At 45.0% G+C, this 13,068-nt stretch overlaps 1 protein-coding gene across 3 annotated transcripts in view; it reads left to right on the top strand.

Annotated features, from left to right (window-relative positions):
- The window catches only part of LOC103468114 (IQ motif and SEC7 domain-containing protein 1-like), a 138,429-nt gene that overhangs the window by 66,053 nt on the left and 59,308 nt on the right, over nt 1-13,068 (top strand). The window contains exon 1 of one of the 3 annotated variants that reach the window (XM_081609406.1): nt 7,226-7,521. The exons of the other annotated variants lie outside the window; for them this stretch is intronic. Coding sequence (XP_081465532.1) covers nt 7,238-7,521 — 284 coding nt within the window. The 5' untranslated portion in view covers nt 7,226-7,237. Of the gene's footprint in view, nt 1-7,225; nt 7,522-13,068 lie in introns of those variants that run through there. 3 annotated transcript variants of the gene reach the window in all.

The following is a 13,068-nucleotide window of genomic DNA, read 5'->3' as shown; positions in this document are numbered from 1 at the left end:
TTTTTTTATTTTCTTTGCAGATTTTAAGGGAAAAAAATCATCTGAGACGTGAAAAATGTCCAAACGGTCAAATTAAATCTCTGAGAAATAAATGGAATCAGTTTGATGTCCTGAGAAGTGATGCAGGGGTGTGTGTGTGTGTGTGTGTGTGTGTGTGTGTGTGTGTGTGTGTGTGTGTGTGTGTGTGTGTGTGGGTGTGTGTGTGTGTGTGTGTGTGTGTGCGCGTGTGTGTGTGTGTGTGTGTGTGTGTGTGTGTGTGTGTTCCCCTCCATATGCCTCTGAAGCAGAGCCCCTCCCACTCAATGCCAAAGTCACACACACACCAAGCGACAGCATGAAACCTGCGTTGTCATGACAACACTTCACTTGACTTCTGTGACCACCTTCCTGTCTCCTCCTCCTCCTCCTCCTCCTCCTCCTCCTCCTCCTCTTCCTCCTCCTCCTCCTCTTCCTCCTCCTCCTCCTCCTCCTCCTCCTCCTCCTCCTCCTCCTCCTCCTCCTCCTCCTCCTTCCTGCCCCTCCCTTCTCAGCCGTTTCCAAGGCAACAGCCTCCTCCCACCCTTCCTCTTCCTCTCTGTTGGAGCTGAGTTTATCACTTTGAACGAGGGATGAAGAGCAGGAAGAAGAGGAGGGTAGAAACTCTTCATCTGCTCTCACTCTGTAGCTGTGGAGTCGCTTTAGCGGGTCTGGACTTTGACTAGGCCGCTCTGACATCTGGAGAACAGTTCAGGCATCAAAACATTAGAAAAATCAACTTTTATTGACTTGATTGTTTCATAAACGTGGGAGCGATTTTAAACTGCATCGATGAAATAAAATCTACCTGATGAATGAACTATTTTCATGCATTTTCTTCAATTAAAAGGTGAAAACCAGTTTGAACTGAGGCAGTTTTTAACATTTAGCTTTTTTTAAACAAACGTTTCTGTCTTCATTTATAGTTTCTTACGGTTTGAATCACTTCTGTTTACAACATGAAAGACATTTATACGTTTTCTGAGTCCTGCCATAAAACCAACCAGAGTAAGAAATATTCCATCATCTGCGTTCATCATGTCTTATGACGCTATGAACGTTTTCACACACACAACATGCAAAGTGCTTCATCTTCTGAGTTCAACCTGAACATCCAGTTTGACTCCATGATTTCAGGAACTTTGTTGCCTCAACGGTGAATTTTCTCTGGTGGAGATTCTCCAGAACGTTGGCAGGAAACGGGTCCAGGGCGTGTCCAGAGTGCAGGCGGCGCTGGGCGCCTGGTCTGCAGCTGCTCCGCCCGCGGCCATGTGGACGAAACGGCGGCTGACCGGATGGTTCTACTGCTGCAGACGTCTCAGGTTTTCTGAGCGAGAGCTGATCTGGGATCTGCGACCAGCGGTTAGAGAAAAGAACGAGACCCTGACTGTGACGTCCGTCATCAATCAGTCATCAATCAGTCATCAATCAGTCTCATGTCCTCAGTCCCTCTACTGCGCATGTCGCCTTCTGACCATTTAACTGTCTGGTCCAGAGGAGGCCTGGAGTCCAGGCCTGGACTCCAGGCCTGGACTCCAGGACTCCAGGCCTGGAGGCCTGCGGCTGTTAGACGTGTCTCCACTTCAACACACCTGAGTGAATAATGAGGTCGTTAGCAGGACAGGAGGAGATTCAGCTGTTGGACCAGGGAGACATTAAGAGCTCCAAGGCCCTCCAGAACCTCCAGGCCCTCCAGGCCCTCCAGGCCCTCCAGGCCCTCCAGAACCTCCAGGCCCTCCAGAACCTCCAGAACCTCCAGGCCCTCCAGGCCCTCCAGAACCTCCAGGCCCTCCAGGACCTCCAGGCCCTCCAGGCCCTCCAGGCCCTCCAGGACCTCCAGGACCTCCAGGCCCTCCAGGACCTCCAGGCCCTCCAGGCCCTCCAGGACCTCCAGGCCCTCCAGGCCCTCCTGGCCCTCCAGGCCCTCCAGGACCTCCAGGCCCTCCAGGCCCTCCAGGCCCTCCAGAACCTCCAGGCCCTCCAGGACCTCCAGGCCCTCCAGGACCTCCAGGCCCTCCAGGACCTCCAGGCCCTCCTGGCCCTCCAGGACCTCCTGGCCCTCCAGGCCCTCCAGGCCCTCCTGGCCCTCCTGGCCCTCCAGGCCCTCCAGGCCCTCCAGGCCCTCCAGGACCTCCAGGCCCTCCAGGACCTCCAGGCCCTCCAGGCCCTCCTGGCCCTCCAGGCCCTCCAGGACCTCCAGGCCCTCCAGGCCCTCCAGGCCCTCCTGGCCCTCCAGGCCCTCCAGGCCCTCCAGGCCCTCCAGGCCCTCCAGGCCCTCCAGGCCCTCCAGGACCAGAACTGGTCTCAACTCTTTGGGCTAATTAAATCATTTCCAAACCGTCCTTTCAACCATGTTTGTTTCATTTAGAGGCATTTTTCTCACTGATGGTTTTAGTAAAACTGCTGTAAGTCAGTCATGTCCGTCGTTTCGTGCTGATTAACTCTGAGATGCGAGTCGGAATCATTTTATCTGTGACAAACGGAGCCGTTCACTGACTGACAACCTGCTAATGCTGAACGTGTTCAGTCAGAACCGGCCGGATCGTCGGAGGTTCTGAGGTTCTGGTCGGGTCCGAACCACTCAGGTTTAACTCTTCGATGTAAAACCTGATTTGTTTCAGCCTCTGTGTCGACCTGCAGCAGCTCTCAGATTCATAATTAACTTACTTTTTTCAATAAGTAGTAAAACTGAATGTCTTTATTTTTTACCTTTTTCCAGATTAACTTCAGCTCTGCTCTTCGGGCCTGAAAGGGTTAAAAACGTTGTATTTATTTATTTATTTAGTTGTATTTAATTTTTTTAACACATCATCAGAAACAAATGAGAAAAGGACAAACAGAAAGTGGGAGTAAAACAAACTGGAGGAGGAAGATGAAGTCATGGTGAATAATGGATGTGCAGAAAGTGGAGGAAGAGCTGCTGTTTGCATTATTCATCACATTTTATTCCTCTTTTCTCTCCTCATTCATTCATTCATTTTCTTTTCCTTTTACTCCTCTTCTTCATCATGATTTTATTTTTTTTAATCTTTTTTTCCCTGATGGAGGTTAATTTTCTGTCCTGTTAGCGAATCTTTTATCTTTTTGTCTCTTTAGATTCTGAGATTTTCCACCATTTCTGGATCACGACTATCGGCTCATTGATTCTGCAGAACTGCTGCATCCTGATATTAGCAGGACCACTGGAGCCTGATATTAGCAGGACCACTGGAGCCTGCTGTCGCAACGCGAGCAGCGCGCCGCTTCTGTTGGCGTTTTGAGTTACCATGGCAACGTATTTAGCCAAAGGAATGAGTCAGCTGTTAAAAAATCCTGAAGATAAACTTAACATGAACGCAGTGAGTCGGTGTCATCAACATGCTAAAGATAAACCACACGCAGTTTAGCTAACCGTAGCATTTTAGCTAACTGTAGCATTTTAGCTAATTTTAGCTTACACCCTGCTGTTTTACATGGAGTACATAACTATCGTAATGAACATGCTAATGATAGCCCCCACGCTAACATTAGCATTTTTGCTAATTTTAGCTTACGCCCTGCTGTTTTACATGGAGTACATAACTATCGTAATGAACATGCTAATGATAGCCCCCACGCTAACATTAGCATTTTAGCTAATTTTAGCTTACACCCTGCTGTTTTACATGGAGTACATAACTATCATAATGAACATGCTAATGATAGCCTCCACGCTAACGTTAGCATTTTAGCTAATTTTAGCTTACACCCTGCTGTTTTACATGGAGTACATAACTATCGTAATGAACATGCTAATGATAGCCCCCACGCTAACATTAGCATTTTAGCTAATTTTAGCTTACGCCCTGCTGTTTTACATGGAGTACATAACTATCGTAATGAACATGCTAATGATAGCCCCCACGCTAACGTTAGCATTTTACCCAAGATAAACATTTTTACTAATTTTGATATAATAAAACTGAAACTTAACTTACTGAATGGAGGAAGTCAATATTAGTCAACATGCTAGTGCTAACCCACAACCCATTGACAATATTTTAGCTAGCATTAGCATTACAGCTCATTTCAGTTTACACCATTCTGTTTGTGTACGGGATGGAGTACGATACTACAGAGCAACATGCTAGTGATAGCTCCTATGCTAACATTAGCCTTTTTGCTAAAATTAGCAGGTTATTTTTTTGATACAAAAAAACTGCTAGTAAATCTAGTAAACTCTGCTGTTTACTAGATTGATTATGTTGCTGCAGATCAACATGCTAGTGATATCTAAGCATTTTAGCTTATGCTAACATACAAGATGCAGTACGTAGCAGTAGATCAACATTAGTAGCTTGGTTCACATTGAAATAGAGTAAGTCAATGTTACGCTGTAGCTCACTTACTACTGATAGCATTTTAGCTAATTCTAAACATTTTCATGACAGAAACTGACTTTAATTATTGTCTTAGGCTGTAAAGGTTTGGTGCTGAAAGTTGAGACGGTTGACTTGGAAAAGCCAGACTTTCTGCAGGTTCCTCTCCTTCATAAAGCTGAACACCTGAGAGACGTGTGGAGGGATCTGTTGACGAACGAAGGAGAGGAGGAGAGAAGCGTAGCGGCTTATGACAACCAGCGATGAATTATAGAAGCTCGTCCCCAGGCTGAAGAGTCACTGTGGGGGGATGGATGGATGGATGGATGGATGGATGGATGGATGGATGGATGGATGGATGGATGGATGGATGGATGGATGGATGGATGGATGGATGGATGGATGGATGGATGGATGGATGGATGGATGGATGGATGGATGGATGGATGGATGGATGGATGGATGGATGGATGGATGGTGAAGCAGAGAGAGAGAGATGCAGGGAGACTAAAAGGCATTTGAACCTAAATGCCAGTGAAGAGAAGTGGGGCGAAGGAGGATGAGAGGATGGCAGTAAGTGGAAGAAGGAGGGAAGGAGGGAAGTGTGGGTCATTTTGTCACAGAGCGTTAAAAAAACCATGCAGGCCCCCTGACTCCAGTTACCACGGAAACCAAGGAGAAGCGCTTTTATGTTTCACACTTTGTTGCCCACGGTAACTGCCCTGAGAAGGATGGGAGGGGAGAGAGAGAGTGAATTACGACGAGGAGGAGAGAAAAACTCTGGATCTGCAGGATCGACGGAGCCGACGGCCCGGTTCGGTCCGACGACCCGGTTCGGTCCGACGACCCGCTTCGGTCCGACCCTACAAATGGTCCCACTGCAGAGCAGAAAGGGAAGTTGGTGAATTCGGTGGATCTCTATATCGGTTTTATTGTTGTCATGAGTTTAGCAGATTGAAAACATTCTGGTCATAAATCAGTAGAACTGGTAGAAGACGAACATCAGATGTTTTCCAGGCACATTGTGCCGTTTTAGAGCGAAATCAAATAACTATGTTACCTCCTGTTGTTATAAAATGCTGAATATAGCAAATATGACTTAGAAGAAAATGTACTTCCTGGTGTAAAACCTTGAAATTGGGCCGCTGTCTCTTTAAAACCTCCTGCACTTTCTGACCTTCTGCCTCCAGGAAGTCATCCAACATTTAAGTAGCTGCTATAATGAGCTCAGTTGTTTCCCCCGGTGTTTGCTAGTTGCTGCTGGCTAGTCTGAAGGAGCTGAGTGGGGGCGGAGCTGCGCCTTGAAGGCGGGGCTAAGTCCACCAAGGCGTTTTGAAGCTGAATGGTTGCCAGAATCAAAGCAAATCTCCGGGTTTGTTTTTGTTGAGTTAAAACGTGTTGAAAAGATCAAAGGAGTTAATTTTACCTCCTACTGGCCCTTTAAGAAGGGAGACGACCATCATTATGAGGAGCAGAACAGACGTTTCGGGTTTCACTCTGATTAACTCAGTAAAACCAGGAGCAGACCAGGAACGATTCCTGGATCGGCTTCCTGAGGTGGAGTCGTGTTTCTGGTGGTTCCTCTGTTTGCGTGTGGAGACGTTTCGCCGGCGGCGTTCTGCCCCACGCGGCCTGCCGCCCTGAGGCTGCAGCACATCACGGCCGCCGTCAGCTTCCTGTCAGCTCCTCTCTGCTTCCTCCGTCGTCACGGCGACAGAAGCGGAGACATTTTCTCGCTCGTTATCCGCAAACAGAAACAGAGTTTTTTTTATTTAAAATCTGCTGCCTGTGATAAACATTCAGTTTAAAGAGATGAAATCATTTAGTCCAGGGAATCAAACCTTGGAAACATCAACTTTAAAATATTTGTTCTCACTTTTATTCACTTTTCAATCTTTTTTTTTTTTTATATTTATCTAGACGATGTCCAACATTTGAGCACCTTTTGTGTCCACAGTTGAAGAAAGCACATTTTTTTAGTGATCACATTTTTTGCTTTCTTTTTTATTTGAGTATAAAACTAATAAAATCTAAATACAGGAAATGTTTTCAAAGAGAGGATGACTCAAATCCTGTTCTTGTTAAGAAAAGATAAGAAAAGTTTGACAAAAAAATAAAAACAAAACACATGATGACTGTGACAGAAGTTTGGACATGAATGTTGCCCCGTACTTTAATAGACCAGGAGTTCTCATGTGTTTTTTGTTTCATTATTTTTTCTGAATCCTCCACACCTGGATGGCTCTTTTGCTCTTTTTCATGTCAGAAACTTTTCCTTTTCTTGCTTGACTGGATTGGCTGCCTTGAAAATGCTAACCTATTAGCATGTCAGTTCTTACGTTTCACCTCCTGAAGCTCCATTTTCTTTTGAATATTTCAAATATGCTCGATGAAAAACTGAATAATTTGGAGTCAGATTCCACAGAAAAACCTGTGAATGTTGAGCAGGTCTGCTGCTTACAGTTATTGGAAAACATAAACCACTTCTGTTGTTGCTTTATGAATGTAATAGCACACAGTGGACATAAATGACATATTTGCGGGCAGCAGGGGGTCCGTGGTGTAAACTCAGTGACCGGCTGCTCTGAATTTGGTCCATAGTTTAAAAGGCAGTGGTGGCACGTTTCTGCTAATACAGGAGCTAATTTTTATGTTTGTTCTTTTGTTAATTTTGAAAACATTTGGCACTCTTTGCTTCCCCTAAATTAATTTTTCTGGATAAATTATAAAGCACCAATTTCCTCAGCTGTTTTGTAAACTTTGAATAAAATTCAACATCTGAGTTGAAGATTAAATGAAGCCTTTATTTAAGTCTGTGTACAAACCCAGATATTAATGTGGGCCGTGGGCCCCGGTCCATCAGGGTCTCAGCACCGCCTCTGCTGATGATGCTGTTCTCTGAGGAAGAGGAGGAGGAGGAAGAGGAGGGAGGCAGAGCTCGGAGGAAGGACTCCGTCAGAGCGGCAGAGGCAGCGCTGCACCGCGGCTCCATCTCCGGTCCGCCGCCAGCTCGCCTCGCCTCGCCTCGCCTCGCCTCGCCTCGGTTCGGTTCGGTTCGGTCTCTTCCTCCCGGTTCGTGTCGCGGCGGATCCGCAGCAGCAACAATGTGGTGCATCAACTGCGCCTCGGACAAAACCCCCGCAATCCTGAACAACAAGCTGCTGTACTGGTGAGCAACCCGCGGTGTGTGTGTGTGTGTGTGTGTGTGTGTGTGTGTGTGTGTGTGTGTTTGCCCGTCCTGACGCACCGCTGCGCCGCTTCGTGCTGATTGTGCGCAGCTGCTGGTTTGTGGGTCTTAATGAAATGCGCCAGCAGCGGGACGTTCTGGCGCTGATTTAGCGCCATCAGAAGTCGGGGCGCATGTGGGCGACTCGGCCGCTAATTACATTTTTAGCGCCTTTTGTTTGCGCCTGTCTCTCTCCCTGTCCTCCGCAGTTTGTCTCCGTGTCTCTGTTGGACCCTGAACTTCTAGATGTGAGGAAATCCTGAGAGTCAAACATGTTTGGAAAGCGGAAAGTTTTTCCTGGATCTGAGCGGCTCCGGTGTTCATGAAGGGTCAGTGTGTGTGTGTGTGTGTGTGTGTGTGTGTGTGTGTGTGTGTGTGTGTGTGTGTGTGTGTGTGTGGTCGCTCTTTATTCGGCTTCCGGTCGTTTCAGGCATTTTGTTCGTGTTGGTTGAATCTCGCTTTGGGGAAAAATGGTTTTCAAACACGCAGAAACCTCCAGCTGTTTGGATGGAGAACAGAAAGTGCACCGTGTTTTACTTCGGCCTAGTTAAAGTCCAGAGAGGTTTGGAAAAGAATCGGTGGTTGTTGTTCAAACTTTGATCTGATTTATTAGGATTTTATGAAACAATCCAACACAAACTTGTACAGAAATTTATTTATTTTTTTTACCAATAAAAATCTGGAAAGTGTGGCATAGACCTATTGCAGTGAATCAATTAATTGCATAATAAATTAAAACGAGCTCATTTATTTCCATTTACATAATTTATTGATTTAAACGATAAAAGTCTTCAGTCTGGTGTTTTGGTCTCTTACAGATATTTCATAATTCATCCTATTTGCTGTTTTTGTTGTTTTATTTGTTTTGTATATTTAAAGTTTTCCAGTGTTTAATGTTCATTAGGACTTAAAGTTTATTATGTTCTTGCATTAATATGCTGTTATCGTCAGATTACTTCAAAATGGTCTCAAACAATATTATCGTTTATCGCAATGAATTCTGGGAGAATTTATCGTCCAGTAACGTTTGTTATCATGACGGGGAGGCAGACATTTTCCTTCTTCCCCTCCTGAGTCCGGAATGGAAGCAGATCCTCCAGAACCTCCGGGTCCAGAGTCCTGCAGCGGTCAGACGTCTCTCTGGTCCGACGGCCGAATCCGACGGTGTGTTGAAGCAGAGACGGGTCGCTCTGGAACTTTTGCCCGTTCTTCCTTCAAATTTGCTGAAAGCTGCATCAGTTTGGATGGAGAACTTTCCATTCCTACTGCAGATACTCTATATTGCTCAGTTCTGGACATGGACTAGGCCGTTCTGACACATGAAGCCGCTTTGATCTGAACCGAAGTCTAAACCGTCTGCCGTTCTGAGCGACTTTCAGGGGCAAATGCAAAAAAAAAACATGAAAATAAACAATAAAATATACAAAAATGTAACAATAAGTGGAGGAAAACACAGCAGAGTCAGCAATATTTCATTTATCTGGATGTAAAAATGATTTTCTCTTCCTCTGAACGGTGGATTGAGAGGCTTGGAGATGACCTTTAACCCCGTTTCTGCTCTGACGACTTTGCTGATGTCGTCTGGAAAATAAAACTCCAGATTTTATTGAGTCTTTTAAATCATCGGGTTTTCAGAGCTGAGTTATTTTCCTCGTATCTCACAGGATGAGACGTTTATCAGGCGTTTTCCTCCGTGTCTTTCCGAGGGGTCAGAGGTCAACCTGCCGTTGTTCCTCTGGGCCGTCAGAGTCATCCTGTGAAAACACAAACAGGAAGTGAGCGTCGCCATGGACGCCCGCCTGCCGTCCTCTGCCTCTTCCAGTCAGGAAGCTCAACATTATTCACCTTCATATGATTCTGGGAAAATCCATTTCTGCCAGTTTCATTCATTCATCGGGACGTTTTGCCCAGATCAGCGGATCATTTTCTGATTTTAACATATTTAACACGTTAAGCCTCTGTGAGAGAAAGAATAGTTCAATAATAAACTTCACAGACTTTCACAAGTCAACAAGAATAACTTTAATCTGAATTTTATTTTCATTGTGCATGAAAGAAAACACAAAATGTTAAAGTTGAATAATTTAATATCAGCAAAGAAATAATATAAATAATTTCTGTTCTGTCGTAGAAAATTAACCTATAACACTTTTAAAGTCAGCTAGACAAAAAATCATACTAAAATCTAAATGTATATATATATATTAGAGATGTGCCGATCAGGTTTTTTCCTGCATATTCCGATCACCCATGAGGGCCGATCACCGATACCGATCACATAATTATTATTATTATTTTATCATAAACACTACCGGTTACATTATGTGTAAAAAGGAACCATGAATTCACCTTAATTTAGACAAAAACTTGTTTTTAATAACTTTTTCCAAGAAGAAAACTAAACAAACAGGCATTGTGCAAATTGTCCTGCTATCAGTAAAACTATCTTTAACAGACTGATAACATATGGAGGCCCTGAAGAGGCTAAATTATGCAAAGAGCCAAAATTAAACCTCTCAACATTGCAAAAGGTTCAAGTATAAAACTTGACATTCAAAGGCAAAAACAGGATCCATTACAATAAACAATCCAGAGTTACTGAATGAAAACTTCCTGTTAGCATGGCGGCTAGCTGATTACTGCTAGTTCTGAGTGGCTGTTTCTGACTGAGCGGAGTAATTATGCAGAGCAGGGAGGAGATTGATTATTTTTTTAGAGATTATCTGTCTCATGTTAGGACAGTGAAAGTTTTAATACGTATGTAAAATGTATTTTTTTAGGTTAGATGCTGCAGCTTTAAGCAGAGGTTCGGTGTGAGAGTCACTACCAGGTGGAGCAGAAGCGGCGCTCCGTCTGTGAAATATTACTACCTGTAGCGTAGCAGCGGTTCAACAGCGAGAGCAGAACCAGCGTCTTGCATCGCAGCTCGAAGACTTAAATCATTTTGCGGGTTATTTGTTTAGCTTTCTGACCGTCATGCTAATCCGGGTGAGTGTTTGTAGCTGTGCGCTGCTTTACCTGCTATCTGATCCTCCGTATGTCTTTTTTACTGGAGTGAGCCTCGATGTAGCCAAACTCCGTCAAGTATGGCTTTGTTTTTATGTCGTATTAGCTTCGTTGTGTTGATGCATTTTGACCTGCTTCAATTTTCCGCCGCAACACGCAAACTTCCCCATTCACTCAGTGCGTTATAGTTATAGTTCCACATCGCTCAGGATTTGCTGCTGCGCGTTTGCGCAGCGTGAAGGAAAGAAGAGACCAGCTGCACAGGCAGGCTGAGAAATGAGATGCAGGTGATCGGCAACAAGAGCCAATGATCGCCGATCATGCACTTTTTCACAAAAATCGGTTGATTATGATCGGCGACCGATCGATCGGCACATCTCTAACATATACCGTAAGAATAAAAATCATTAGTCTCATAAAAAGTTTAAAACTAATACGGTTAGTTCAGTCTTCATTCTCGTCTCTGCAGTTTGTGATAGTTTTTGTGGTGGAGCCGATCCGTCACATGCAGCAGCTCAGAGCGGCGCTGCAGCCAGTCTGCTGCAGCCAGTCTGCTGCATTCAGACTGGCTGCAGCCAGCCAAGCTGCTGCAGCCAGGCTGCTGCAGCCAGTCTGTTTGTCTGTTCAGTGTAAAAGCAATGAAACCTGAAGGTTTTCATCAGTCAGTGAGCGCCACAGATTCTGGACATGTCCAGGGAAACAGGATGTTTGGTCACTGAAACAGAACCAGCAAAAGAACAAATCCTACAGAACCAGAGAGAGAAACCAAGACATTAATTATAATCAGTTTATTAAATATTAAAACTGGTAAAACTGCAGCTGGTGAATAATTACAGAATCAAATCCTTTAGTTTAATCAGTGAAATAAGTAACAAACCCATCAGAGTCGGACTGTTACAGCTACAGGAGGATGAACCAGAACCAGAACATCTGCTCCACCTCCAGCTGCTGTGAGTCAAACCAGCCTGTTCCCCTCCCAGCCTGTGGGGGCGCTGCACCAAGACCCACTGAAGGAAACGACACACTGAGAGCAACTTCCTTCTTCACCAGATGGAAACAAGATGGAGGATTTTAGCGGTTGGAGGATTTCTCTTTAGGCTAAAGACCAGGAGCCATTTCTGCTGCTAGCGCTAGGCTAACATGTTAGCTTTGGTTGGATTTACCCAGAATGCCCTGCGCTGTAGTCCACTTCCTGCTTTTGGAGCAGTCTGGAGTTCACACATGTATTCAAACCGAACCAGAGTTCACTTCAACCGAACCCAGACAGAAGCTAGAAGGACCAGAGGTCAGAGGTCAATTAGCTTTCACACCTCAGTTATAACAGACGGACTGGAGCTGGATTAAATCAGACTAAACACCGAATCCACAAACACTAGTTTTATTATTTTAGATGCTAATCATGTTCCTGCCTCTCAAAATCAGACTCAGTTTAAAAACCTGATCAAATTACTAAATATTAAATCAGAACATAATCCTAAAATGTCAGATTGGATCAGGTTTGGACTAGACCCGGCTGCCTGGACAGATGTTTGTGTTTCTGCTCCATCTCTTCTGCCTCCCTGCGTTTCTCGGCTCAGCGTCTCCGTCCGGATCCCGGTGTTCCAGCTGGGAATTCTGCCCCGTCTCCCAGCAGCGTGGCTCTTCATTAGCTCTCCGCAGCGCCGGTGGGAGAGCCGAGGAGGAAACGGCAGAGAGCCTGAGTCATGCAGGCTGCTACACGCTGGAGGAGCTGACTCAGCGGCGCTGCTGCTTTAATCCCACGGGAGCGAAGCTGTTGCCTGGAAACCTCTGAGCAGATTCAGACCAGCTTCTTCTTCTTCTCCTCCTCCTCCCTGTCTGAGATGCTTCAGATTCACTGCAGGACGCAGGAAAGAGGCATAAACTTTGTTGGAGCCTGTGGAGTCAGAGATGCATCGCCTGGACTGAAGGGGGCGCTAGCAGCTGAGGAGCTTCCAGGCATTTACATGAGGGTGAAATCTGCCCTGCAGCCTGAGCATCAAACTGGTCAAATACTCTGAAATAATGGTAAAACAACTGAACATAAACTGAAATATTTGTGGAATTATGTAGTTCTGAGTGAATTTAAAACCAAAATTGATCAGATTTACCTGAAACTAGAACTTTCAGGATATCCAGATGTCTTGTCTTCACGGAGCTTCACGTCTTCAGATTTATTCTTTTATTAGCATAATATAAACACCTTTAACGTTCACTGACTTCCTGTTTAACGAGACACCAGAACAGAGGTGATCCGAGTCCACATCCCTGCAGAACACCTCATCTGATGATGAATGTCCAGGTCAGTCCAGACTGACTCACAACCATCTCCTCCATTATTTCTTTCTGCGGTTTTCAGAGAGAAAACGATTCATTGATGTCACAAAAAATAAAAATTCCTAAAATGATGAGAAATTTTCCACAGTAACGATTAAACGATACGATAAACTCTCAGATTAAACGATACGATAAACTCTCAGATTAAAC

This window comes from Poecilia reticulata, chromosome 7 (assembly GCF_904066995.2).
Source record: "Poecilia reticulata chromosome 7, P_reticulata-male-v2, whole genome shotgun sequence".
Taxonomy (NCBI): Eukaryota; Metazoa; Chordata; class Actinopteri; order Cyprinodontiformes; family Poeciliidae; genus Poecilia; species Poecilia reticulata.
The sequence above is the reverse complement of the archived record's forward strand: the minus strand, read 5'-3'. Positions and strand labels throughout refer to the sequence as shown.